The sequence below is a fragment of the Oryzias melastigma genome, linkage group LG24 (assembly GCF_002922805.2).
Source record: "Oryzias melastigma strain HK-1 linkage group LG24, ASM292280v2, whole genome shotgun sequence".
NCBI lineage: Eukaryota > Metazoa > Chordata > Actinopteri > Beloniformes > Adrianichthyidae > Oryzias > Oryzias melastigma.
In genome coordinates, this window is record NC_050535.1 from 20,951,802 (window position 1) to 20,979,265 (window position 27,464).

Genomic DNA, 27,464 nt, shown 5'->3' on the forward strand with positions numbered 1-27,464 from the left:
TGTGTTGGAAAACTGCAGACTATTGCTGAAAATACAAACTTACATAAACAACTCTGGAATTGTTTCAAATTCAGTCTGTGTCCTTTTTTATGTTCTTGACTTAAAGCAGAATCTCCAGCTTACTCTGTATTTGTGTCACTCTTTAGCTCAGTCTGGATGACCAATCAGAATCAGCAGTGCAGAAACCGTTGGTGGGCGGGGTTTAACAGATGAGGGCCACGCCCTGCGGCGTCACTTTACCGTCAGCAGGGAGAACAGGCGGTCAAAGCTGGAGGCTTTGAATGCCCTCTCCAGCCAAACCTCCCGATAGCCATTCAGGAAGTAATTATTATTTTTGTATCTGGGGGTTGAGGAAGTGTTATGCAAGAAAACAACACAGAGAGAGTGTCAATAAGGACGGGGTGATGGGTTTGGAACCAGCACACAGTCAAGACCCAGCCGCCCATGTACATGGAGACTGTTCCGCACTGTTAGGTCGAGACACAGAAGAATCTCAAACAGGAGGTTTAAACTGTGAACAGGTGAGCAGGACCGACCGGGAGCTCACCTGGGCAGGTTGTAGAGAGGAGCCATGCGGAAACAAGCCACCACGGCGCGCTTCCGCTGCTTAGACAGCAGCTTCTGGACCACACACTTCTTATTCCTCAGAGGCTGCTCCACCTGAGACAAAACACCCGTTTACGCTAAAACACAGAATTGTTCCACTCTGTACATGGATGTGACCTTTGAATGCTTCATCATCAACATCATCAAGAGAAGACAGCTCAGTGGCAAACCTGCACAATCAGATATTTAATGTCAGCTACAACTTACAGCACCTTGAAAAGAAGCAAACAACTTTAAATGCTGTTTCTGTTCATGAATTTATGCAAATAAAGGCAAACAGAACCCACGTTCGTCATATTATGTAAAGATAGTGTTTGGAAAATCACTGGATTTAAAAAAAAGTAACTTAAATAGTTTAATGAAATGAATAAATTAAGTTGAGCAGTAAAAAAACTGACCTTTTTTTTCCAACCTGAAGATTACCAACTGCAGCATTTATTTTGACAAAATTACTGGTGTGATATTTACTGGAGTGAATCTATGAACAGCAGAGAATTAGGAAAAAAATAATATAGGAGAATAGTGCTGGACCATAATGTATGTTTGAATCGCACTGATCATTGTTAACTCTTGAAGCTTTCCTTCTGGTTTTCTTCTATTTCTGAACAAAAAGCAGACTAAAAGACTTCTGTGTAATAAAACCTTCAACCAGAACATTTGAAACTGAATCAAATGAGAGTATTTGACATCAAGATGTTCAGCTCCTTCTTTGTAGCTGCTTGAATCCATCTGATAGAAGACGATGAAAACCTTTACCTGACATTAGGTACTATGAGCTGATCTGATGTGTCGTGGAGGATTGTGTCACTCACAAAGAGTGTGGGTTTGTTGGCCGTTGTGGTTTACCTGCTCCAGGTGGAAGACGGCCGCAGAGATGCTCTGGATTCTGTCCACTGCATGTTCTGGGTTGGTCAGCTCGCCACTCTTCACCATCACGTCTTTGTAAAGGTTCATCTGCCACTGCACTGCCGGGTCGTCCGACTGCCGACAGGAGCTCAGGTTAACGGTGGGAAAGGGCGGATGTTGATCAGTCAGCGCAGTGACCCACCTTCTCCTGCAGGTGGAGGTTCTGCTGCAGATGCTCCTTCACCTCGTCATCCGTGTCTTTCTGAGAAGATTCACATCAAGATGGAGGTGAAATCGAACTTTCATCATAGTGAGCTCACGCTGTAAAAACCTTTAGCTCACCAGGCTGTAGCGGATCTTAGCCAAAGAGATGAGCTCCTGATCTCCAGGTGTGCACATGTTCAGGCCGATGGGCAGCAGCTTCTTCAGCGCAGAGACGATCAGAGAGGTTTGGATGGAGTACAGCTCGCCACGACGACGCTTGTGCTTCCTTTCCTGGTCCCCTCCCGACTGCAAACAGAAAAGCAGCCATAGTGAAGGGAAACGTTTAAATATGAGAGTCAGGGTTAAAGTCTATGACCACAAGTGTCATAAAGTTCTCATTCCAGTCATGGACGGGTGCCGGTCCGTGGGTCACTTGGTACCGGGCCGCAGACAGTATTTGGAAAGTTTCTTCAGGGAGAAAAGAATAAGTGAGGAAACTAAAGGAGGGCCTTCCACTTCAAATATATAAAGCTGCTGTTTACAGACAAAACCAGGAGTATTTCTGCACGTACAGCATTATGCTATGTTTGTTCTCATGTAGCAGGACCCGCGGTGTCTAAAACGCGGTGACAGATAGTTTCACATGGAGATAATAAAGTGGTGGATTCATCTTTATATTATGTTCAGAAAATATTTATTCATCACACCTTAAAAATCGCACGTAGCTGAAGCTAGCTGATGGTTGTTAGCCTCCACTTTAACGTTAAAGGGAAAATCTTCATCACAAAGTTCAAACATTTTACAGAGAATGAAGATTCAATCAAATAAAGTTGCTGAGTTGCTCATTTGAGAATTTTCCAACAACAAGGCTGAATTAGGTAGACATACCTAAACTTAAGCACAAACAATTTTTCTTTATGTTGAAAAAAATGCCCAATAAATGAGGATTTATGAAATATTTATTTATAAAATATGATCAATCTTTTTGCCCTGAAAGAGAATTAGAGCCTGGATTGAGAGTTAAAACAGCAATCTATGGGGGAGACAATCATGTCAAGTTTTCTTTCTTTTCTTTATTTTATTTTCAAATCAGAAACAACTTCTACAAAATAACAACTTTGTTTCATTAAATCATCATCATCTATGTAAAAAAAGGAGAAAAAAAGGTCCTGAAAAAGGTTGGGGACCACTGCTCTACAGTAAAAGCGTTCCCAGTGATCTTTTAACTAAGATTATGCTGATTTCAGCAAAAAAATAAAAATAAAAAAACTGTTGTTTTCTAGGACATAGTTTCTGCATCTCACACTAGTGTGACTTTCCTTTAAAAATGAAAGTAGGGAGTTCTGCAGGGCTCCATGTGAGAGCCCTTTTCCTTTTTTCTTTTTTTTCCGGTTCCGGGTCAAGTCCTGAACCGGATATTGATAATTCATGTAGAGAAAATGGTATGGTCGAGTCGGGGTGGGATTATATAAGTTTGCTTCCTTCCACTCCCTTTCAAGTGATCTACTTGTGATTTATTAAGTGATATGTTATGTATGTATTATGACCTGATTGCTTGAAATAAACCATTTCATTCATTCATTCATTCATTCAAAAGATTGTTTACGTATCCCATGCATGTAGTACTGAGTGTTCACTGACATGGATATTTCCATTTTGTCAGATCAGGCTAATGACTGACCAGTCCACTAAGCTTCTGTGGTAAATGAGATCTAATAAGGGACATTCTACACCAAAGAGAGTGGGCTCCGCCTGTGTTTGTGTGGTTACCTTAGACATCTTTGCTTTTCCTTCTCCGGTTAGGAAAGCCAAGTTGTTGATCTCATTCTGGATCACAAAGTTCTGCTCCTCACGCTTAAAGTTCTGCATTTGAGAAGACAAAGAGGCTGTCTGACTGTCGACCCGGTGATGGAATGTGGATGATAAGTGAGAGAAGGAGAACCAACATTGGACTTGCACCAGAGGATGAAGATCTCAGCAACCATCTTGAAGAGTTCGGTGGAGTCTGCGTCCGGCTCCTTCAGCCATCTGGATCTGCAGGACAAAGACCCACGCCAGAGTCGCTGTGGTCAGACGGTTGATGAACACCAAAGAGTCTTGAAAGACGACAAACTGGTTTTCTCAGAACTTCTAAACTTGAGTTTGAAGGAGTTCTTCAGAATTTACAGAAAAAAGTCAAACTTTTAATGTTTCAGTTTCAGTTCAGAAAGTTCAGTTAAAGTTAAGAATAATTCTAAATGGAGTGATTTTACAGTGTTCTGCAATAGAAAAAACCTCTCAGGATTGTCAATATTTAGAACATTTTATTCATTTTTGGGTTTGTAATGTTTTTGTACTTTGTTTTTCCAATGGAATTTCTCAATTTTTTCCCCCATCTTTTGAGATAAAAATAGAGAAAAAATTCTAAAATGTTAACTCTTCCCAGATTTCTCTTCCTGATTAAGGAAAATCGTACCGGTTGTTGTCCACGTATCGGATGAGCATGGGGTAGAAGGCATACAGGTCCCTGCAGAGCATTGCAAACTCATCCAGGATGAGAAGCTCCGCCTCCTGGTTGTCACCTTTACTGTCGGCCTTCAGCAGCTCTTCTTCAGCCACGACCTGCGATGGCAGCACAGCAGCTCAGCTCCAGGACTCGGTTCCACACGTCTCCCTCAGAAACACATGTGTGTAAAATGTTTTCTGCTGTAGTGCAGCTGCCTGCTACCAACAAGGCCAAGTGGGCCCCATATGGTTCAATAGTGGGCAGAAGATGTGGGTCCCACATGTGTTTGCCCACATTGGCCTAAGTGGACAATCTGTGGGTGGGCTCGCTATGCTAGCTAGCCACTAGGTGGACAGCAGAGCTCGCAACAACAGAGCTCGCTAGCTCGATACAGCGGAGCTCACTAGCCTGCTACAACTTCCATCGGGCGGCTGGCTAGCATAGCAAGCTAACCCACTGAGTCCCTACTTAAGCCAATGTGGACAAACACGTGTGGGGCCACCACAGAAACTGACGACAAACCCATTTGGGGCCCACTCGGCCTTGCTGGCTGGGAAGCAGCTGTAACACAGGCTCTAGTCACTCTGGGCTCTCACCTTCACCGTCTTCTTCCTCAGTTTGTCCAGCGTGGGCAGGAAGTGGCTTCTCAACAGATCTGCTCCAGCTTTGCAGATGATTGGCTGAGAGTAGACTGACGACAGGCAAATCAAAAGTGAGTCTCAAAAGGGTTTGTGTTGTAAAAACGTCCTCTGGAGGTTTCTGAGGATGTAGCCTCATAGGCGTACCTGCAATCCTCTTCATCCAGGGGGCGTCATCGATACCCAGGTTGTTGTTGAGGATTTTCAGGATGTTTCCTAGGATGATGCTCAGGTGTTCGGAGGTCACCATGGTGCAGCAGTCTGTATCTGGGGGGGAGTTCTCTGGACCTTTCTCCCACCAGTAGGACAGGTAGTTGCAGAGCATGGGGAGGACGACCTCGATGACCTGCAGCACAGAGTCATCCTCAGTCAGTGAATTGGTTTCTGCTGCACACAGCAGCAAAATGACTTCAGCCGTGTTTGAACTCCAAACCACAGCTTTTATATAGCTGGTAGACCATAGCAACCATAGACTGTAAAAATAATGGACTGAGCGAGCACTGAGGTCCCCCATTGAAATGCATTACTTCCTCTCCTCGCGAAAGTAGGCCGCCGCTTTCACCGTTACTTCCTGAAACGGATACCGCCATTTGCAACCCATCTTCAGCGATTGGTCTGAGTCATAGCTGAGTCATGGAATCTACAGGAAGTACTGTCGCCAATCAGGAATGAGTTTATTGCAACCGTCCACGTAAAAACTCAATCACCCTTTCAGACATTTCAATAATCTTGGTATCAAAAAATTCATCTTGTTCAGGACATTACTGCTTGTATTTTTGGTTTTCATAAACTTTATAGTTTTTGAAATATTGAGCAAAATATGCCCCATAGGAAATGAATGAGGAAGTGTTCAAATAAAAAAAAAAATAAGTGAATTAGCAACAAACCTTTAAATATATTGGCGGATTATGTTTTCATTTTTTATAGTAATTTTCAAAAACTTGGAGTTTAGCCAATATTTTAGCAACATACTAACATTTTTGGCTAATGTAGTTTACTGAAGAAGCTAGTGTTTAAGCAATGTGCTAGCTTTTTTGGCTAATTTGGCATCTAGTGACATTTTTTATGCTAATTTTGCATAGTTTAGCTAATATTTTAGCAGCATGCTCATGTTTTTGGGTAATTTGTTATCTACTGGGTTTTCGTTTAGGCTAATTTAGAGTTTAGCTTCTATTTTATCAACATACTAACTTTTTTGACTAATTTAGTTCATTGAGGAATTCTACGATATTTTTGAGTTTAGATAGTATTTAAGCAATGAGCTAGCTTTTTTTTTTTTAGCTAATTTGCTGAGGTTTTTTGGGGTAATTTAAGGCTTAGCTCATATTTAAGCAATACACTAAATATTTTTGAAAAATCGGCATGTATTAGGGATATTTAGGTAATTTTACTATAAATTTTTCAGAAATTTAGGTCAACTTCAGCACTTTTTTTATAGTTCTTTAATTTCATTTTCTGTCTTTTCGCAGATTTAACATTTTGCTAATAGTTTTTGCATTTTCAGCAAATCCCATCAGCAATTAAAATAAATTGCGTGACCATTTTAAGCAAAAAGCTTCAGAGACTACTTTCAGCAAAAAGTATTCACGCTAGTATTATCGCAGGTAAAGCATCTTGTCTAGCTTGGTGTTGAATCAGGACAAATCCTTCCACATTTCCCTGAGCTTTCCCTGTGATAAAGGGAAGCCTGGGTGTGAGTGACTCCACCCCCCCCTCCCCCACCACACCTGCGGCATGTCGCTGTAGCGTGCTCCAGAGTCAGAGATGTCGTTGACGTCTTTGAGCAGTTTGTCCAGCCGAGGCATCTCCGGACACATCTCCTCCACCGTGTCGGGCATGCTCAGGACTGGAACAGAACAGATCCGTCAGCGAGGACCGAGGCTGCAGCTCTGCTAGTGGAAGCTGGGCCGGACACTCACTGGCTCTTTCCCGGGGGGTCTTGGTGTTGAACACTGAAAGGGGGTTGTGGGCGTTGAGGTGGGGCTCCAGGAAGGCTACCGGCATGGCCCCCACCAGAGTGGCCAGACTCTCCCCCAGTGCTGGCAGCAGCCTGCAGACAGAAAACTGTTGGACTCTAACACAGCTCCGTGTGAAGTACTGGAGGTACTTACATTTGTATAAATATATATAAGGCAAGAAATACAATGAAGCACACATGTAAATTAAAAATAAATTTATTTATTTTTTAAGTTATGAGTCTTTATTGTAGTCAGATCTCTAAATGGTTTAAAAACCAGTTAAATTTGATGTAACTTAAGGGATTAAAGTCTCCAGCATCCAAGATTGTTTCTAATTTAACCTAGAAACTCTTATATGAACTTTATGTTTCATTTTATTGTTTACTGGACTGCAGTATGAATCAGCTTTAAGCTCAACGCTACAGAGCATTTTTCTGAGATTATTCTGCCTCCTCTTTTCTTTCTGAAACTTTAAAATAGACTCTTTTCACGGTGACGTCAGACAAAATGGTGACGGCGGAACATGCGAATAATGACTTCTGGTTTATTGATCTAGACAGGCAAAGCTGACAGCTGTGAAGACAATTCATGTAAATAATTAAAGGTAACCTTACCAATTTTGAGGGAAGTATTTAGTTCACAAATGTCCTATCTAACTATATTAGTTTTCCTCTCTTAGATCGTTCACAAATCAAAATGCAAATGTATGAAATCCTCCAATATTGAATGTCTTATTGAAAATATCAACCTTTCCTTTAAGCAGATGTTATTATAACAGTTTCTATTTTGGCTGATGTTATTTGCGTGTATTTAAAGTGCGATCAACACAAAAGCCGATAGAAAATCATGTTGGCCTCATTTAATACCTTCAGCAAAGACGCACATCTTTGCACTGTCCATACACATTTTAATCTCTTCCCAGGATAAATGTATTTGTTGTTCTACGGGATATCCATCCATCCATTTTCCTGACCGCTTTGTCCCTTTCGGGGTCGCGGGGTGCCGGAGCCTATCCCGGCTACTGATGGGCGAAGGCGGGGTACACCCTGGACAGGTCTCCAGTCTGTCGCAGGGCCTCAATCACACACATTCACTCTCACATTCACACCTAGGGGCAATTTAGAGTCACCAATTAACCTATGAAGCATGTTTTTGGACGGTGGGAGGAAGCCGGAGTCCCCGGTGAAAACCCACGCATGCACGGGGAGAACATGCAAACTCCACACAGAAAGGTCCCAGCCGGGATTCGAACCGGGGCCTTCTCGCTGTGAGGCAAGAGCGCTAACCACTGCGCCACCGTGCAGCCCTCTACGGGATATTTTAGGGGATAATTGTAAAAACAGGAATGGTTTGGTTCAGCAAAAATGTTCAGAGCAGCTATCGAGCCACATAGTTTCAGCTTTCAAAATAAGAGCGGCCAAGTAAAAACAAAAAAATCTCTGGGTGAACGTATTTTATAACATTACGTGGAAATATTCACTTTCATATTTGTGGCAACAGTTTCAATTAATTAGATCATTTTTTACCTTTATTTTCCTGCAGATCAGACCCAGTTATGATCAAAAACAAAGAGGAGTGATGTTAGAACCTCGGCTGAGCTAACAGCAGCTCACTGACTGCAGTAGAAAACATTACAACAGTTTGACTTTAATGTCACACACACTGGAATTGTCTGACTTTGGATCTGTTTACAGGATTATGTGAGAATGGAAATTTAGGAAACTTTGAACTGGTGAGAAAAGATCTTCTGCAGCTCCACGTCTCATAGCTAAAGCTAATGCTAGCGTTAGCATCAGCATTAGCACAGATTAAAATAATAAAATCATAATTATCTTCATAATCAAACCAGCAGCATTCAGTGAAGTTCTTGTAACCTTCATCTAACTATGACCTGGTTGTAGAGAGAAATAATCCACGACTGGTTTAAAATCATCCAGAGGATTTGGGGGAATCAGCTGAACTGCTGCGTTCTGCAGGAGGAATGTTGACATTTGATCTAAGAGGGAAACCAATACTACCAGGTAGGACATTTATAAAATCAATATTGGACACATTTATGTTGCAGTTGGTTAGATTACTTTTTATTATTTATGTAAAGCTGCTTTAAAACAGAGTTCAGCCGTCAGCTTTGCTGTTTTAAACCCGTAAACCAGAAGTCACTTGTCACATGACCAGCGACGTGTGACGTCACATGAAACATGTTTATTGTCATTGTGAAGGAGACTTTGACCTCTGACCTCTCCACAAAGATGTTCTTTCCGGTTCCCAGAGAGTAGAAGCACATCAGGATTCTGTAGCAGGACAGCTGGACGTCGTTCACTGAAACACAGGAGAACAATCAGAAACCTGCCGTCTGTGAGGAACCAGAGACTCCCGGAGAGGAACTCACAGAGTAAATCCACTCCAAACTCGTGTGTCCGGATGTGCTCGAAGAGCGCAGTGAGGATGGGCAGCAGCGCCACAGTCACATAGTTGATGCTCTGGCTGACGCTCTTCATCTGCGCACGTGACTGCATGAACTTCCCCAGCTTCAGCATCTCCACCAGCTTCTCCAGGTCCTCCGAGGCGTTCTCAAAGAACGCCTTGAAGCTGGCTTTGACCAGCTCTGAGCCAGACTTCATCACCGTCCTAAAAGAAGGAGGAGGAGGGCATGCTGGGAAAGCGTGCTGACTAGTCATGATGTCCAGCTGATGGGTGTAGCTCACCTGGTGTCCAGCGAGTTTGTGAGAATGTGCAAGCAGCTGACCATCATGGCGGAGTCACTCCCTGTAACACAGACATTACTGCAGACGCTGCAGAGTTTTGAGAGAAGGCAGGAGCACGATCGGCTTACCGAAGAGAGAAATCCTGTGTCTGACCAGAGCTGCCAGCTTACAGAACAGACTGGAGGGAGAAAAAGAGGGCAGAGCTGAAGGAGAACTCACCGTTCAGGAGGAGCAGATCAAAAAGTACAAAGAAAGGAAACGCAATGAGTGGACAGGTGTGTGCAGGTCACCTGGTCACCATCTCCTTCTCCTTGTTGGAGGCGCAGCCGCAGCTGCTCAGGTTCTTGTTGGGTGTGGACAGGAAGTAGAGGCAGTGGTTCTTGAAGGTTTGGTCAATCAGGGGGAGCAGCACCTAAAGAGGAGGAGGTTCATGAGTGAGCAGAGGTCTGTGAGAGACTCGCTGGGCTGGAGTTACACCGATGAGAACAGTTCCCTTTAAGATTTTAAAATCAGTTAAATGACAATTTCCTATGAACCAAATGAATGTGGCAAAACCCTGTGACATGTGAAACATCCAGAGATGTTTCCAAACTTCTAGTGACCTGACAGCTGGGTTTGGACTCAGTTACAGTCACAGCTTCACTGTAAACTCCTTCACTTCCATAAACGTGTGGAAGCCTCAGGGAAGCTATTTCAAAGCACATGAATCCAACTGTTTATCAATAGGCCACGCCCCCAATGATCACATTTTTGAGTGACATGTCTGCGCAGCTGCATTTTGAGTGACATGTCTGCGCAGCTGCATTTTGAGTGACATGTCTCCGCAGCTGCAGTTTGAGTGACATGTCTGCGCAGCTGCAGTTTGAGTGACATGTCTGCGCAGCTGCAGTTTGAGTGACATGTCCGCGCAGCTGCAGTTTGAGTGACATGTCCGCGCAGCTGTAGTTTCAGTGACATTTCTGTGCAGCTGCAGTTTGAGTGACATGTCTGCGCAGCTGCAGTTTTAGTGACATGTCTGCGCAGCTGCAGTTTGATAACATGTCTGCGTAGTTGCAGTTTGAGTTGCATGTCTGTGCAGCTGCAGTTTTAGTGACATGTCTGCGCAGTTGTAGTTTGAGTGACATGTCTGCGCAGTGGCAGTTTTAGTAACATGTCTGTGCAGCTGCAGTTTTAGCGACATGTCTGCACAGTTATAGTTTGAGTGACATGTCTGCGAGGTGGCAGTTTTAGCGACATGTCTGCACAGTTGTAGTTTGAGTGCCATGTCTGCACAGCTGCAGTTTGAATAACATGTCTGCGTAGCTGCAGTTTGAGTAGCATGTCTGCGCAGCTGCAGTTTAAGTTGCATGTCTGCGCAGCTGCAGTTTGAGTAACATGTCTGCAGCTGCAGTTTGAGTGGCATGTCTCTGGAGCTGCAGTTTGAGTGGCATGTCTGCGCAGCTGCAGTTTGAATAACATGTCTGCACAGCTGCAGTTTGAATAACATGTCTCCGCAGCTGCAGTTTAAGTTGCATCTCTGCGCAGCTGCAGTTTGAGTGACATGTCTGCGCAGCTGCAGTTTGAGTGGCATGTCTGCGCAGCTGCAGTTTGAGTGACATGTCTGCGCAGCTGCAGTTTGAGTGACATGTCTGCGCAGCTGCAGTTTGAGTTACATGTCTGCGTAGTTGCAGTTTGAGTTACATGTCTGCGTAGTTGCAGTTTGAGTGGCATGTCTGCGCAGTTGCTGTTTGAGTGATGCGTCTGCAGTCTGAACGATGTGTCTGCAGTCTGCAGATGTTGAGGTTTTTTTTTCTACAATTATCACAGGATCTCTTCTCAGTTCAGATAAAAGTTCAATCTGTACAGAAGACAAGGATGAGGTCTCAGCTCTCACCAACCTTAGCGAAGAACTTGATTTCCTGGTCATGCGGCGACTTGTCCGTCTTACCGCTGGTGGCCATGGCCTCTGTAGGTGAAGGTCAGCGAGCAAGTCAGCATCCGACCAAATGATCCAGCTTAACAGAGAGACCCAGACTCACCTAGATGGGCGATGAACTCCTGAGCAGAGTCCACGTATTTCAGGAGTCTCTTGAGGAATTTGAAGGAAAAACGCTTCTCCATGGAAGACGAGTCGAGCTCCAGGTCCTTCAGCCCTCTGTGGCACACAAAGATGATAAAATAACTGATCATTCAGACCAGTCGATGGCTCATCGGACCAGTTCTGTATGTGCAGAAGGCTTACCTTGTGATGGCATAGCCACTTATCTGCAGGAACTTGAAGAGCTCCTGAGCCTTCTCTCTGTCTCTGTACTTCTCCTTAGCAGTCAGGGTGTCGTACGGCACGAGCAGCGGGTGAGCGCCCCCTCCTGCTCAGTTACAAACAATTATGTTGAGGTCTTTTAAGTAAAGATTTCCAGAGTTTGAACCTGTTTGCACCTTTGCTCTGCAGCTCTGTTTTCTTCTTCTTGGCCCAGATGTTGTGATAATTCTCTGCCACCACCTCAACCATGCCCTGCAGGAGCAGAGACTCCTCAGGAGTTTTGATTGTTCTCATTTGTCGTTCTTTCGTGTGCGTTTGATAAGACGAGGGAAACTAACCTGCAACTCTCGAGACAAAGTGACGTTATGGAGTTCCATGGGGGCGGGAGTGAATCCGTCTCCCTGCAGAGGCAGACACAGCAGGAAGAAATGTAGACACAATATCAAAAAGTGGGAATAAAAGCACACGTTTGATTTAAAACATAGAGGAGACATTTCTAAATATACAGTGTATAACAGTGTTGAGTATTAAAGAATAATATGTTTATACTGTCATATAAATTTCCCTCCACAGATGTTCTCCTCACGACACACTTTCTACACTTTTCTCAGACAAACATGAACATTTTCACACTTTTCTCTCCTCTTTAAGCTTCTCATAGAAAAACAAGTCCAGTATTAAAAATAAAACAAAGATCTGCTCACGATGGAAGATTTATATATTTCTGGTAAACAGTCGCATCTCTGTAAAAGACACAGGTCAAAGAGAAGCTTGATTGACAAGATCAACAGCCAATGAAAACGCAGAACACAGTGAACCGTTTAAAAGAAAGCAAAGCGCTTCATCGAAAGAAATTCGCAAAACAACGAGACCGCAAATGATGAAACACAATATAGTGAAGGAACACACACATATATATATATATATATATATATATATATATATATATATATATATATATATATGTGTGTGTGTGTGTGTGTACTTACATCAAAGTTTTTGATCACATTTTTACCTATAAAATCAGAACAATTTTTTTTCCAAGTTCAATATTATAATGTACATTTTTTTGGTTAATTTGTGTTAAATTTTCAAATGTAAAACTATTGTAACATTTTTCCTTGAACATTTGTGAATTGCTTAATAATTCAAATTGATTAATTTTACTAAACTCCTAATTGTTTGTCCTGTTTCCTTTTTCTAAGAATATTTACTTTATTTATTTGACGCTAACATGATTGAATGCTTTGTTTAAATACCACTGCTTTAGAATGGTTTAACTTTTATATGACTTCATTTCATCATGATAAATCTTCATTTAATTCTTTTAGAGCTTCGTGTTAACATGTCCTCAGTTTTATCACGGATCTATGCAGACTCTGAGCTCAGACTCTTTCAGATTACAACCTGATTCAGCTTCATTCTCATGAAGAAGCTATAAGACATCTGCCGTGTCTTAATATCTTCTTAACACAAAAAAAAAAAGTTCTGGCTCAGGTCAGATCAAAGAAAGGTGAAGGTGCTTCCTGCTCCACCTTCACACACAGCCGGGACAAAAACCTTTTCTAACTTCCTGCTTAAGAACTCTCCTAGCTCTCTAACGCTAGGTTCACACTGGACACGGAAGCGAGCAGCATCCACTCTCTCCTGCAGTTCACACCAGATGCTCACTTTTCTGCAATGATCAATAAGCGCTTCTGCTAGAGCTTTTTAGTGTTTTTTCCCATCATGGGTAAATTAATAATCTAAAAATATGAGCCCATGTTTCTGCTAAGAAGAAGCGAGTAGTTAGTAGACCTATACTTCTTTAATTTATCTGTTGTTGAGACTCAAAGAGAGGTGTGTGTTTTGTTTTTAGGGCTGTGAGCATTAACGCATTAACGTATGCAATTATCTAACTCAAATTAATGCATTAATATTAATAAACACAACTTAATTAACGTAACTGTGTGTCAACAACTTTGTTTTCTGGAGTAATACTGCTGACATAAAAGTTTTTGATTTTACTGTTGATTCGTTTTCTACAGACAAATAACATTTTGGTGTTAACTCTTGATAAATAAAAAAAATAAGAAAATAACAATAAAGCAAAAAATTTTCACTGGCCTGTTTTTGTTCAAAAGTCACAAATTTTCATAAAATGTACCTAGAAAAACATTGTGATTATTAGTGATCAATAACAACACAAAAAGTAAATATTCCACTAAATGTAAAGTTTTCCATGTGATTTCATATTGTGATTAATTACAGATAATAAGTTAAGATAACAGATGGTTGACAAATACTATATATAAAAAAATGGTTTATTGCTAATAATCGCAATGGATTTTTTCCCAGTTTGCGATTAATTAGTTGATTTGTTTTTTAATCAATTCTCCGACCTAGTTTTTCTTTTTGTGAGTCTTGTGATTGTATGTTTATTTTCATCACTTCAGTCCATTTAGATACAAAAACATGATCGTATTTGTTACTCTCTGTATATCATATATTTTGAAAATAAAGCAGATTTTCTCATGTATCTTGAAGTAACTTCCTGCCAGAATTAGCGCGGATCTCTCACGGCTCGCGCACAAAGTAGGCCAGACGACCGCGGAGGACCGCGGCGCTCGTCACATGGTGTGAACCACAGCGTAGATTAACAAGGGCGCCAAATGGGAGTGGCCTTCGTTCTGCGGCGCTTCTGCGTCCAGTGTGAACCCGGCGTGACTCTCATGTGAGGGCAGAGCATTCATTGACCCTGAGGTCATAGGTTGACCACTCCACCTCAGGCCCACAGCAGTGATGGAAAAAAAACACTTTAACTTTATAAAAACATGTTTTTAAAAATATACATTGTGTGTATTACTTCTCTAGGTATGAAGTCCTTAAAAGGAATTTGAAGGAAAAAAATGGAAGTACATTTTTTTTTTCCAAAAATTGAAATAATAAAAAAATAAAATAATTCTGGTTAGTAACAGAGTGGTGTGCATCAATTAGTAACCAGAACTTAATAAATTTTTTAGAAAAAATGTACTATATGGTGTGCACCAGAGGCTAACCAGAACTGCTTTTGTTAAAATATAAAAAATAAAATAAAAATAAAAAATCTGAAAAGTAACTGGTGTGCACCAGATAGTAACTGGTGTGCAACAGTTACTATCTGGTGCGCATCACTTTTTTTTCTTAACTTTGATGTCCCTTTAAGGGTTCCATACCAGGGCAATAAGCAGCGGAAATAAATAAAATTTTGTTGGTGTTTTTTTTCTTTATGTTTTGGGTTAAAATGGACCTGCGACTCTGACACGCGTCTCTGCTTTTCACTCTCTCGTTGCTGGAACATGGCTTCTCCCTCCTTGGTCCTCTCGATGTTCCAGCTCATGGCCAGCATGCTCTTCAGCGCCTCCCTCACAGGCCAGCGGTACGTCTCTCGTTCCTGCAGATGCACACAGAGCCGTCACGCTGGAGACTTTCCTTCTACTGAGCGCTCTCTCAGCAGCTGGTACCTTCTCACTCAGAGCTTTGAAAGGCTTGAGCAGTGGATGGGCTTTGGCCTGCTCGTCCAGACTGTCTCCATGTTTCCAGCCTGCAGACATCTACAACAACAACGGCCTCCTCATTACGGACGCTCAGATTCTAACACGTGAATCATGAGGACGTACTTTCTCTGAGCTCCACTTGTCATGGCAGTGCTCTGCGTACTTGTTGGCAGCGTACTCCAGTTTCTCAGGAAGGGAGATGCTGAAACAAGAAACAGTTTTATCAGAGACGGGATGCTGGGGAGGGGGGTGTTGACCAGTCTGTAGAAATGACTGACTTGGCCGTGCTGATGGGCTTGGGCTCAAAATTGCCCTGCGCGTCCACCGATCCCTGTTTCTCCAGACTCGCCGCTAAGCTGGTGTCCACAAAGTCTGGCGGCAGCGCTCCGGCGATGGCACACAGGCAGGATTTGGCCATTTTGAAGAGTTCACTATCGTACTTCTACACATTCAGAGGACAGACGGACAGAAGAGTTCAGACGGATGAAGGAGGAGCAGGAGGACGAGGAATCAAACATTAAAGCTGCAGTCTGACTGCTGAAAGATTCATCTGCCGGCTGCTCATGCAGAGCTCGCTTCACTGCCTCTGACAAACGGCTCTCTGGAGACTCAGCTGCTCATGAAAGCAAACATCTCTTTCACAAAGTCCAACAACAATCCTGACTTATTTTAACAGAATAACCAAGGAAACTACAACTTTCCTGACTTCTATTTTTTTTTCACCAAATTCCCATTATGAAAACATGTTTGTGCAAAAAGAGAAAAACAGACGTGACTTTGCTAAAGGAAAAAAAATAGTTTTTCTGTTTAAATGAGGCAAGAATCTGGATTTTATCACTGTCAAAACATGAACCATTAAAATAACATCTAGTATAACAAATCTGCATCTGAAATGATTAAACACTTATGCAAAAGTAAAGATTATTTTGAGATGATTTGGTAAGAGTTTAGTGTTATAAGTAGAGTTTAGTCCCAGAAACATAGCAAGCTTTTTATACACAAAAAAGTAAAGAATATCAGGTTGTTGAAGGCTGTTCAAACCCTAATCCATCATAATTTGAAACTTAGTAATTCTCCGTGTAAATTTAAGACCTTGTCCTTTAAGCTGCTTCCTTTAGCTGGTGCCGTTAGTGATTCCAGGGAGCAGAGAAGGAGGCAGCTGAGTCTGAGGGTTAGGTTTTGTTGTGCTGGTTTTGCTTTGTTCTTTTCCCTCTTTGTCCTCAGCAGTCTTACACCGCTGGGTTTTGTTATTTTAGTTTGGGATTGGACCTTGGTAGTCTTAGTTTGCAGGCTTTGTTTATTTGTTTTCTTTAGGTAGTTTTGGTTAAGAGGAGCTGCTGACTCTGACGGTCGACATGTCTGGATCAGCAGTCTTAATGACTTATTTTATGTTTGGCCAAGGTTCCAACTCCCTTTTTTATCTTTTTGTTTAAACCAGCACACAAATTATTTCATTTTGTTCTTTCATTTCAGGACACAAGGTTTTGTTTATTTTATAAACTGTGTTCCTTTTACTCTTACTGGTGTCCAGTTTTTATGTTTTATGTTGGGGACGTAACAGTAAACCTATCATTGGATCTTTGCATGAGATGATCGAATTATTCTTCAAAGGAACAGACGTTTGTCATTTCAGGATTAAAAACAGGGTAAATGTATTTTTCTTTTGTATTGCATTCCAAGTATTATGTGTTCAAAGATTGTTTCTTGTCCTCAATGAAAGTGGTGGAGAGGTGTGTGTTTTTCATGAAACAATAACCAACACAGTCCTTTAGGGGCAGCAGTGAGAACAGAACATGTTTTCAAACGTACCTTCTGAGACAGAGAGTCAAAAATTCCCCAGAAGAGTTTCTTGGTGAGCAGCAGCTCCTCTTCAGAGGCGATGCCGAAGCTGCCCATACCCGACGGCAGACAGTAGTACTTCCAGTTCTGCTCGTAGTGGTTGGTCAACAGCTGTTCATCAAAGAAGGATCCGAGTTTCAAAAGAGTGAAGGTAATGTAAACTGATTTCTATTCACTTACATTTTTAAAATTCAAAAACTGCAGTTACTCAAACTAAATAATATGAAAAAGGAACAAAATGAGTGAACGTCAGTGGAAATATTAAATAAAGAAAAACCTAAAGAATACAACCTCCCAGCCAGTAAGGCAGAGTGGGCCCCATATGGTTTAAACGTGGCCCAACCTGTGTTTGACCACATTGGCTTAAGTGGACCCTGTGAGTTGGGTCGCTATGCTAACCAGCTGCCTGGTGGACAGTGTGGTGTGCTAGCGAGCTCCTCTGTAGCATGCTAGTGAACTTTGTTGCATCGCACTAGCGATCTCCATTATATCGAGTTAGCAAGCTTCTCTGTAGTGAGCTAGCGAGTTACGTTGTATCGAGCTAAACTCCTCTGTTACGAGCTAGCGAGCTCCGCTGTATCAAGCTAGCGAGTTTTGTTGTAGTGAGCTAGCAAATTCCTCTGTAGAGAGCTAGCAAGCCCCGCTGTATTGAGCTAGCTAGTTCCGTTCTAGCAAGCTGCCCACTGAGAGCCCACTTAAGCCAATGTGGACAAACCCATCTGGGGTCCACATTTTCTGCCTCTTTTAAACCCTTCCACTCTCTTTGGGGTCCAGATGACTCCACCCACATATTGATGTGATTCCTTCCATGACAAATGTGGACAAAGGTGGACAGGATTTTATGTCTGCCATGGACATTAGTGAAACTCAAAAATCAATGATAAAAAAAGTTCAGCGCACTGTCTTGTGGGGTCCAGATGACCCCACTTTGAATGTAAGCAAGCCAAGGAGAGCGGAAGGGTTACACCATATGGGGCCCACTTGGTTTTGCTGGCTGGGCTGGTCATCAAAAAAATGATATAATAATTAAAAAAACAGAGGAATCCCACCATGAATGAGAGATAATTGGAATATAAAGGTAATTAAAAAGACATGATATACGAGTGAAACAAGATATAATGAAAGAAAAGAAGATTAAACATCTGTTAATAATATTCAGGGTTTTCCTTTGGGGAAAAGATTAAACCAGAAAAACCTCCCAGAGCTCTGACCGGCCACTTTTTAAAGGCCCATTCCAAAGAAAACTGTTTCTAACATGTCGTGGTTTTTTGTGATGATGGAGGACATATATATACAAAAAATTAAGGTTTTTAATTAAGATTGCATTTCTGATTAATTCTTTTTGAAATTACTGTGAATTGACGAAAAATGCAGCCTGAAAAAGATCTTCTCTACAACGTAGAAAATACGCTGGCCGGGTCCCAAGCTCTAATCTGAGTGCTCACCAATGGGGAGGGGAAAGGGGATCGGGGTTACTTTGCCCTAATAGTCCCGGCCACAACTCAGAGATGAATTTCTAATAAACTCCTGCCGCTCTGCGGAAACCATGTCCTAGTAAACAACACAGTTTTTTAGTATTTTTGGCAAAAAATGTTATAATCATAATTAAAAGACCATCAGGAAGTCTTTCAAAAAATAATCAAAATATGATTGGAGTGTGGCTTTAAAGTGATTTCTACACGATTATTTTACAGAAAAACTAAATTCCACTTCTCAATGGCTGATGATACTATCATAGCCGTCTATAAGACAGTTTATCAAAAAAATAACTTCAGTTTTGAGAAATTGTAGTGATAGATCATCAAACTCTGAGCAGAAGTGTGCCTGCTAGCAAATACAAGCTCATATAAAGTAAAAGCTCGTCTGTAAAATGATAGAAAATGTTATTTTTTTTACTCAAGATAGGTCAGAATAACGTGCAACGAGAAAAAGAAGATTCCTAAAACAAATCCCTGAGGTCCTCCACAGTCCAGTATGAATGCAGCAGGAGAACATGGTGAACATGTTTCAAGTCTCACCCGCAGAGGTATCTTGCAGTACTCTGAAAGCATGGGAACGTCGAATACCAGCCGCCTGAGCAGCTGCTGCATCATGGACGGACGCAGATGTCTGAGAAAAGATGACAGATGGGATTTTTCTTCATCATGAGGATAGCTCCTCTGTCCAAACTAAAAGATAGTTTGTAGTCATCCAAAGGACTCGTCTTGAGAGGACGTACTTGCAGATGGTAAGCAGACAGTCCTCGATGGCATCCCTCTGGGCTTTGGTGAGCGAGCGACCTTTCGACAGCCGGTAGATGGTCTCCAGCGTAGAGTCCACCAGCTGAGCGTAATGCTCAGTGTTGGCAAACAGGGCGGCGCAGCGCGTCAGCAACGGCAGCAGCGCCGAGCCGATGTACCTGTTCATGGCCAGAGCCGTCTCTGTGGTGCTGAGCACCTCCTGAGGGTCAGAAGATCCAACAGAAATACAATAAAGCAGTGGTTTATATTTCGGTTTTCAATCACTTTGCTTTCTATGGATCAACAAGGGATTCTCAGACTGACTTTAAATCACACGTGTAAAAGTCAAGGCCCGAGGGCCGGATCCGGCCCTCCAGATCATTTATTTTATTGTTATTAATGGCCCGATGTTTTCTTCTGCTCATTTCTAACTTATAATGCCGACTAATTCTGGAATAATATTCCTGCATTTTTATTATTCAAATTATGTTAAAGAGTTACGGTTTTATAGTTTTAAAAATTAGCATTCTGCTGGCTATTTTGGATAATTTAAGCTTTTTTCAGTTTTTTTAAACTGTTTTGGAGATTAGCTAATATTTCAGCTACATGCTACTTGTTTTGGCAAATTTATTTTGTTTTACATTTTAGGCTGTTTTGGAGTGAGCCTAATATTTACACCCTAGCTGTTTGGCTAATTTAGACACTTTCAGATTTTTAGGCTACTTTGAAATGTAGCTATTTTTTTCAGCTACATGCTAGCTGTTTTGGCTATTCTAACTTTTTTTTAATTAGTTTTTTAGGCTAATTTGGAATTTAGCTAATATTTTAGCTGGCTATTAGCTTCAGCGTTTTCAGCTGTTAGCTTCAGCAGTTTCAGCTATCAGCTTCAGAATCTTCAGCATCTTCAGCTATCAGCACTATCATCTTCAGCGGACAAATTCAGCTTACAGCATTCACACTAGCATTATCACAGGTGATGCTATATATCTAGTTCATAATTATGTTAAAAAGTTACAGTTTTAAAGTTTTAAAAATGAAGTTTTATAGTGTTCAATAAATGTTTCTCCTGTTCGGCCCGTGACCTAAGGTGTGTTTTGGATTTTGGCCCCTTGTGCGACTGAGTCTGACACCCCTGCTTAAAGTGAACCAGGAAAGATCAGACTCACAGTGTCCAGAGACGCAGATGCTTTCAGGTCAGGGAGGAAGCCGACCTCCAACAGCTGGAGCAGGAAGCTCTGGTCCTCGATGCCGTACACTCTGTCTAGGAAAAGCACCATGGGGGCCTTGTGGTCCGGACAGAAAGAGGCAGACATGTCCGGTTCTGTCACGGTGCCATCTGTGGGTCGAATGCAGCTTTAGGAGAATGTTTCTGCAGGTTATCGATGATCTGCGTCCTCATACCTTTATGAACCACCGGCATGTTGAGGGGAATGCTGATGATGCCGACCAGGTCAGAGGTGGGAACCAGGGAGCGCAGTATGGCCCGGATACGCAGCGCTTCCCCTTTACCAGCATTGATGAGCTGTTAGAAAAACCATAAGAAGCTTAAATACTGTCCAGCGGCTTTCAGACAGAAGGTTCAAGACACTTAACAGCATCTAAACAAACCGCAAAACCAGAAACAACAAGACGGTTGGGATATTTGAAGATGTCTAAATCACAAAGGAAACTTCACTTCAACTTTGAAGCATGGAAGGGGAGAGATGATGATGTGGGCTCGCTGCTAACCTCTTAAAGTTCCATACAGATGTGTGACCTGAGCTCTGTATAGAAATATTCTCAGAGGGGATAAAGATATGAGAAATCTAGACGATCCAAGAACGAGCAAATACACTCAGGATTATTAATCCCACCAGCATCTGGATTATGCAGAGTGAAGGTCTTCTGGAGCTCAACAGTGAACTGTCAATCAAAACAAAGCCTTTAAATTGGTAGCACATTTAATAATTCTGTGATTGGCTGATAAAAATTGATCCATAACATTACATCAGGTAGCCATGAAACTGACACCAGACTCTTTAAATTAGAGGCCGTATTGACTTTCTGTCTCCATGTTGTCAAAAACAGTCTATAAAAGCTGCTCTAGTTAAAGTTGCTGTAGATCGCATGGAGGGAGGCAGTGATGTGTTTCTGAAAAGCCATCAGAACACTGATCTGCACACGAGCAACAACACTTCTGAGCCTAAGATACAATCAGAGGACTGACACTTCCCAATTTAAAGACAAACAGGAAGTCTCAAAGGTAGCAGTTCTTTCAAGGGGCCCTACCATGATTTTCTTCAGCCTTTCAGAGTAAACTATATCCATATTTATGATCATATATTACATTGGGAACACTAGAAAAGTAATTATTTATGAAACATGAGTCATTTTTGTGGCCCGTCTTAATACCCGGAAGTAAAACAACTTCTGAGGCTCCGCCTTTCTCTCCTTGTCAGTCCCGCCCATTTCATAACGTCATCCTTGAGCTCTCCTCCCCAGCGTGAACAACATAAATGTTCTAACAAGTAAACAGTTGGAACAATTATTTCCTTTTGGCTAACATGACAATCTAATGCTCTACCGATCTCCTCATTTCTACCGTGTTTACATCACATGACTGTCGGGTACGGTGGCTGTGTTGGTTCAGTTGTTCCGCTCTCGGTTCGTTTCATATTCAGACTGAGGAATCTCAGAGTGAACTGAAGTTCAGTCTGGAAACGAAGCGAGACTACATTGCAGGAGTGGTTCCTGGAACATGAAGGTAGTTATCTTCTGCCACAGCTCTGCAGAGAAGGTGGGTGTGTTTTTGTTGCAGACATAACTCTTCCAGGAGGGAGATGTTGGAAACGTGCTGACGTCAGCACGGTACCAACCCCTTGTTTTCGTGGGTATTTTATATGATGGTTTTTAGAGGATTACTCTTAAATGCATGAATGGATCAAAATGCACTTTGGGGTTCTTTATAGTGAGGAATGAGCAGTAAAATGCATTTAAAACCTCAAAAACTAGAATTTTCATGGTAGGGCCCCTTTAAATGACCACGAGGGGCTGGTTTCAGAAGGTGCATCTTTCCTCTTGACTCATAAGTTAAAAGGTCTAACTTTACACTAAAGACAAACTCATGCAGGTAATTTGTTATTATTGAATAATTATCAATTGTTTTGCTGACCGGAAAGGTGAGTGGAATCAAAACTCAGTTTTTAAATTTTATGTGCATGTGTGTGTTTGCATGTGTGTGTGTGTGCACGTGTGTGTGTTTGCACGTGTGCATTTGCAGTGATCTTTATAAATCTTCTAAAGGTTATAAAGCCTCATAAACCTTATAACTGTGATGATCTCAGTTTTTCCAAATATTGATTTTGTTTTGGACTCAGTGGTGGATATAGAGGAAAGCCTCACATGCATCTCTGGAGCACAGCGTCCCAGCAGGTCAATGAGGGCAGAGTAGAAGGACATGATGGCGTTTCCCATGTGAATAACCTCTTCTTCCTCTTCGGCAGACCTGAAACAGAGTCCATGAAAGTCAAAATCTTTGATTGTTTAGAGGCCAATCCCAAATGAGTTAATAGATGGTTCTACACAGCTGTGACTGTTTGGATTTGATGTCATATCTTTCAATTATAAAAAAAGGTTAAAACATTTTTATAAATATTAGCATGAATTCCAGCATGATGCTCCCCCACTCTGAAAAATGAATACATACAAAGGAATCCTTGCAAGTTAAAGTGTTCAGTGTGCCATGTGTCTCTATGACAACCTTTAGAGAATGAGTTACAAACATAATTGTTTGCTGAAGAGCCTCAGCCTTTCAAACATTTGAATGATTTTTACTTCACTGCTTTGAGTCGGTTGAGAAATCTGAACCAAACTGACAGTTAAATAAATATATTTCTGTCCACCAGGTGGCACTTTTTAGATGGGTTTGAAAAACTTTACTTTATATTTCTATGTGTATTTTTGTACTAAAATCATAAAATCTTGTGGATGTTGTTATTAATAATAGCAAAATGAATAACTTGAGTCATTCCTATTCTTAAAACTACATTTCTGGTTGAAGAAGTTTAAAAAATGAGACATTTTTGTAAAAGTATGAGTGTTTTCAATGGTTTTGCTGGACGGTGGTATTTTTTAGAGGTAAACTAATCAGAGTGATGAAGAACATCAGCTGAAGCGGTTGCTTGGACTGGTACCCAGCAGCGTCTCCAGCGGGGGTCTTGGGCAGGTCCAGAGCAGGGTCCTCAGAAATCTTGATGGCTTCGTTCATGGCAGCCAACAGACCCTGCCCCCCCTCCCCCCGGAGGGCGGGCCCGAAACACTCGGGACGCCGGATCAGCAGCTTCACCACCACGTTGGCGTTTTCCTCCACGCTTTCACCTGGAACAAAAGAAGCGCTTCAGATCAGACTTCTATCAGATTCACGGGAAAGATGTAAAAAGTCGTCTGGAACTCCTGGAAACTGCACTCAGCACCTCGCTGAAGCTCTGATGCATTTTTCATTGAGAAAAAGCTGACTCATTTCTCAGCTCTTTGGCAGGCGTCCCTTTCTACATCATCTCATTTCTGTCGGAGTGGACGAGTCACTCCAGCTCGTCCAAACTCTTGTTCTGACAAATTATGGATCCCAGTGGAGCCATGAAAGGTCACACAGGAGGAGCTCATCTTTCATCGGCTGATCGGTCATTGCTTTTTAAAAACCATTGTGTTGTTTTTAAAACAGACAAATATGCCATCAGCTTTGATTAAGTCAGGATTCCTCAGAATGACAGCTAAAGGTCATGGAGATGTACTGTAGGTCATGTGATCTAATGACTGTCCAGAGGCTGAAACCGAGGCTAATCGACGTCAGTCAAACCTTCGCTGTGGTCTCGTTTGGATAACTTCTGTTACACCAACACATTGAAACAATTTTCCTCCTAGTCTTGGACTGATGTGCTCATCTGAAGCTCTTCAGCTCTGTTTGTCATAAAACATCTTCAAAAGCTCAGCTCAGATGAGGAAAACAAAGACATACATGGATTTATATTTCTTAAGTGGATGGATCAGGATGGAGCGCAGCAGGGACAGTGTAGCAGCTGTGTCATAGCTACAACTAACATTATGACATATACGGGCATTTTTTCGCTCATAAAACCATCAATATCAGGGGTCTCAAACTCATTTACCTTGGGGCCACTGAAGGCAGAGTCTGGGCCGTATGGGGTTCCATTGGTGTCAAAAATGTGTATTTACATCCACTGTCTATATCTTTGGTCCATTGTCTATGTCTGCTGAACAAATTCATTGATCATTTGTTCATTTCTATGAACTACTAAACAATATCTTCTGCATGTCCTGTGAAACGACAGGAGCTAATGTTGCTAGCAACTGCTTAGTAAACATTGAACTTTCATATTAAGGCGGGGGCTGCAAAATATTGACTTGGGGGGCCGCAAATGGCCCACGGTCCGCCAAACTGGACTGGATTGGGCCAGACTGGACTTTTGAGCGTTTCCATTACAAAATGGACCTGTTAAGCAGGACTGACTGGTTCCATTTCTGGCCCAGTGTTGGTCGTAGGTCCATAGAAAAATAGAATGGACCCATGAGGGCGGAGCTTCTGTCGTCACAGGATGTAACCCATTGATTGATGGAAAGGTTTGACGACAACAGAGACCGTTCGACCACCACTTTTACAAACTCAAGATCCAAACCGAAAGTTTTGTCCTCTTTTTGTCTGTATTCTTCTTCGCCCACCGCAGTGTTTTTGAAAAGAATCATAAAGCTACGGTCTACACCTGATGGTCCAACGCTCAATGGAAAGTCACTTGAATTGCCTGGACCATTCTGAACCGGCCAGGAGGGGACTGGTCCGGTCCGTACCGCTTAGTGAAAAAGAAGCATTAGAAACCCCTGATCTAGACTCTACAGCAGGGGTGTCAAACTCAATCGCACAAGGGGCCAAAATTCAAAACAGACCTTAGGTACAAACAGGATAAACCTTTATTGAACAAACTAAAACGACATTTTCTAATACTTTAATGCTGTGACTTTTTACATAAATATGAACTGGATATATCGCATTACCTGCAAAAATGATAGTGGGAAGAAGTTGCCTTTATTAGTCCCACAGAGGGGAAACTCGTTGTTTTTCAGTACAACCCAGAACGAGACAGAGAGGTGCACGGACAGTTCAAGGTTCACTGTGGAAGCAGCCGACCGAATAAAGCCCCTTATTATTCGGAATGCTGTAGACTGAATTTGGCCGCTGAAGATGTTAGTGCTGTTAGCTGAAGATGTTAGTGCTGTTAGCTGAAGATGTTGAAATTGATGGCTAAAAATGCTAAAGTTGATAGCTGAAATTACTGAAGCTAATAGCTGAAAGCGCTGAAGCTGATAGCCAACTAAAATGTTAGCTAAATTAAAAAAATTAAGGTTAGCCAAAACAGCTAGCATGTAGCTGAAAAAAAGCTAAACTTCAAAATAGCCTAAAAAACAAACAAAAAAATGCCTAAATTAGCCAAAATAGCTAGCATGTAAATATTAGCTTAACTCCAAAACAGCCTGAAAACTTTAAAAAAGCTTAAATTAGCCAAAACAGCTAGTATGTAGCTGAAATATTAGCTAAACTCCAAAACAACCTAAAAAATCTTAGTAAATGTCAAAATAGTCCAAAAAGCTAGCAGAATACCAATTTTTAAAACTTTAAAACTGTATTTTTACATAAATGTGAATAATAAAAAGGCAGGAATATTATTCCAGAATAAATCAATTCACCTTCAATAACTTTTAATGTTTTACTCTCCATAAAAATATATTTTGTCAAAATTATAAAAGTTAAAAGCAAGCACGAGATAACATCGGGTCAATAATTACAATAAACAATAAAATGAGGCCCGGATAGAATTACCCGGAGGGCCGGATCCGGCCCCCGGGCCTTGACTTTGGCACATGTGCTTTATGTCCAGAGACGGTTACAAGATACACAACTGGCACATATCAAGTTATTTTAGCTTTTAGTCTTGCTTCGAAAAAGGCTCTAACTAAAAGAAAAAGAATATAGCTTAGTTTATCATTCCAGACTGGATTTTATATTAACTGATCATAATGTTAATTTACAAACAAAATGGATTAGTTGTCATGTATATGTTTATCAGAACATGAAACTGGTCAAATCCTCCAGCCTCAATAGTTGGTAAAGAGTTGAAACGTTAGTTTTTTTTCCTTTCATCCGTGTAACAGCAACAGAGGGTTAAATAATAAGCCTCTAATAGTCTTCAACACCGTTATTTCACCGTCATCCTCAACTTTTCTGAAACTTTAAAACTATTCAGCACAGTTGATTTATGAGCTGTCCAGCTGGGCATCAACACTTCAGAAAAGGTCATCAGAAGATGGAGGCTCCATGTCACAGAGTTTCAGCGCGTGACGGTCAGACGTACCATTACAGAAGACGGCGAACCTCAGGAAGGACAGGTAGCGTTCTCCCTCTATGGGGTTCCAGCCAATGTCAGGGTAACCTTTAGCAACCAGCATGGCACAGCTCTGCAGGCCACATCCCGCCAAGTACATCACCACCTGCACACAAACAGAGCGGCTGCACTGAGGGAGGGTTTAAACGCAGCGGCTGAAGGACACGAAGCAGAATTCAACATCCTTTTATTTACGGTGGATCCAACATTTACAAAGGAAAGCTTGAACGTGTGGATGAAAGTGAAAAAGCTGTTTTTGGTTGAGACTGACCTTCTCCAGGTCAGGCTCCTCCAGAGCCAGAGCCAGCCCGTTGTTGTCCATGACCGAGGAGGCGGCAACATCGAGGGGAGTGGAGCCTCGCATGGCTTCAGAGGCTGAACCCCCCCCCAAAAAAAGAGAACCAGAGAGCAGAGCAGTCAGTGGACACACAGACACTCATGTCTGCAGGTTCAACATTCTAAGCAGCTTCAGTCAGAGGCTCATCTTAAAAGATTATTCTTCTTTTCATTTCAAGTGTTAGAAAGTTTTTGTCCTTTTCAAGCTTTTCATGGAAACAGATTTAGTAAAACAGGTTAAGACAGATCACTGACCACAAAACCCCAAAACATGTTCTGTTGTTACACAGAAGAACTTTAATGGAGGAAAAAAGAAAAATTAAACTAAAATGTTTTTAATTTGCTTGAATAATTTACATATTAACACAATGATCATGACATTAAAGCAGGGGTATTCAAATCCAGGCCTCGAGGGCCAGCTTCCTGTAGGTTTTCCAGAAATCC

The 27,464-nt window shown here is 41.8% G+C and overlaps 1 protein-coding gene across 3 annotated transcripts in view; it reads right to left on the reverse strand.

The window, feature by feature from the left end:
- ryr3 (ryanodine receptor 3) overlaps positions 1-27,464 on the reverse strand; it is a 156,018-nt gene that overhangs the window by 31,031 nt on the left and 97,523 nt on the right. For all 3 annotated transcript variants that reach the window (XM_024291525.2, XM_024291524.2, XM_024291526.2), the window contains 34 exons: positions 26,956-27,059; positions 26,655-26,790; positions 23,427-23,610; positions 22,636-22,738; positions 20,656-20,776; positions 20,421-20,590; positions 19,254-19,474; positions 19,054-19,144; positions 17,006-17,146; positions 15,475-15,638; positions 15,320-15,398; positions 15,164-15,253; positions 14,950-15,093; positions 12,020-12,082; positions 11,858-11,933; positions 11,664-11,787; positions 11,461-11,576; positions 11,320-11,387; positions 9,733-9,854; positions 9,571-9,620; positions 9,443-9,503; positions 9,127-9,365; positions 8,975-9,056; positions 6,699-6,829; positions 6,507-6,625; positions 4,927-5,125; positions 4,738-4,832; positions 4,112-4,257; positions 3,603-3,690; positions 3,427-3,519; positions 1,795-1,962; positions 1,655-1,714; positions 1,453-1,587; positions 548-660 (listed from right to left, as the gene is read on the reverse strand). In XM_024291525.2, coding sequence (XP_024147293.1) covers positions 548-660; positions 1,453-1,587; positions 1,655-1,714; positions 1,795-1,962; positions 3,427-3,519; positions 3,603-3,690; positions 4,112-4,257; positions 4,738-4,832; positions 4,927-5,125; positions 6,507-6,625; positions 6,699-6,829; positions 8,975-9,056; positions 9,127-9,365; positions 9,443-9,503; positions 9,571-9,620; positions 9,733-9,854; positions 11,320-11,387; positions 11,461-11,576; positions 11,664-11,787; positions 11,858-11,933; positions 12,020-12,082; positions 14,950-15,093; positions 15,164-15,253; positions 15,320-15,398; positions 15,475-15,638; positions 17,006-17,146; positions 19,054-19,144; positions 19,254-19,474; positions 20,421-20,590; positions 20,656-20,776; positions 22,636-22,738; positions 23,427-23,610; positions 26,655-26,790; positions 26,956-27,059 — 4,096 coding nt within the window. The remainder of the gene's footprint in view (positions 1-547; positions 661-1,452; positions 1,588-1,654; positions 1,715-1,794; positions 1,963-3,426; positions 3,520-3,602; positions 3,691-4,111; positions 4,258-4,737; positions 4,833-4,926; positions 5,126-6,506; positions 6,626-6,698; positions 6,830-8,974; positions 9,057-9,126; positions 9,366-9,442; positions 9,504-9,570; positions 9,621-9,732; positions 9,855-11,319; positions 11,388-11,460; positions 11,577-11,663; positions 11,788-11,857; positions 11,934-12,019; positions 12,083-14,949; positions 15,094-15,163; positions 15,254-15,319; positions 15,399-15,474; positions 15,639-17,005; positions 17,147-19,053; positions 19,145-19,253; positions 19,475-20,420; positions 20,591-20,655; positions 20,777-22,635; positions 22,739-23,426; positions 23,611-26,654; positions 26,791-26,955; positions 27,060-27,464) is intronic.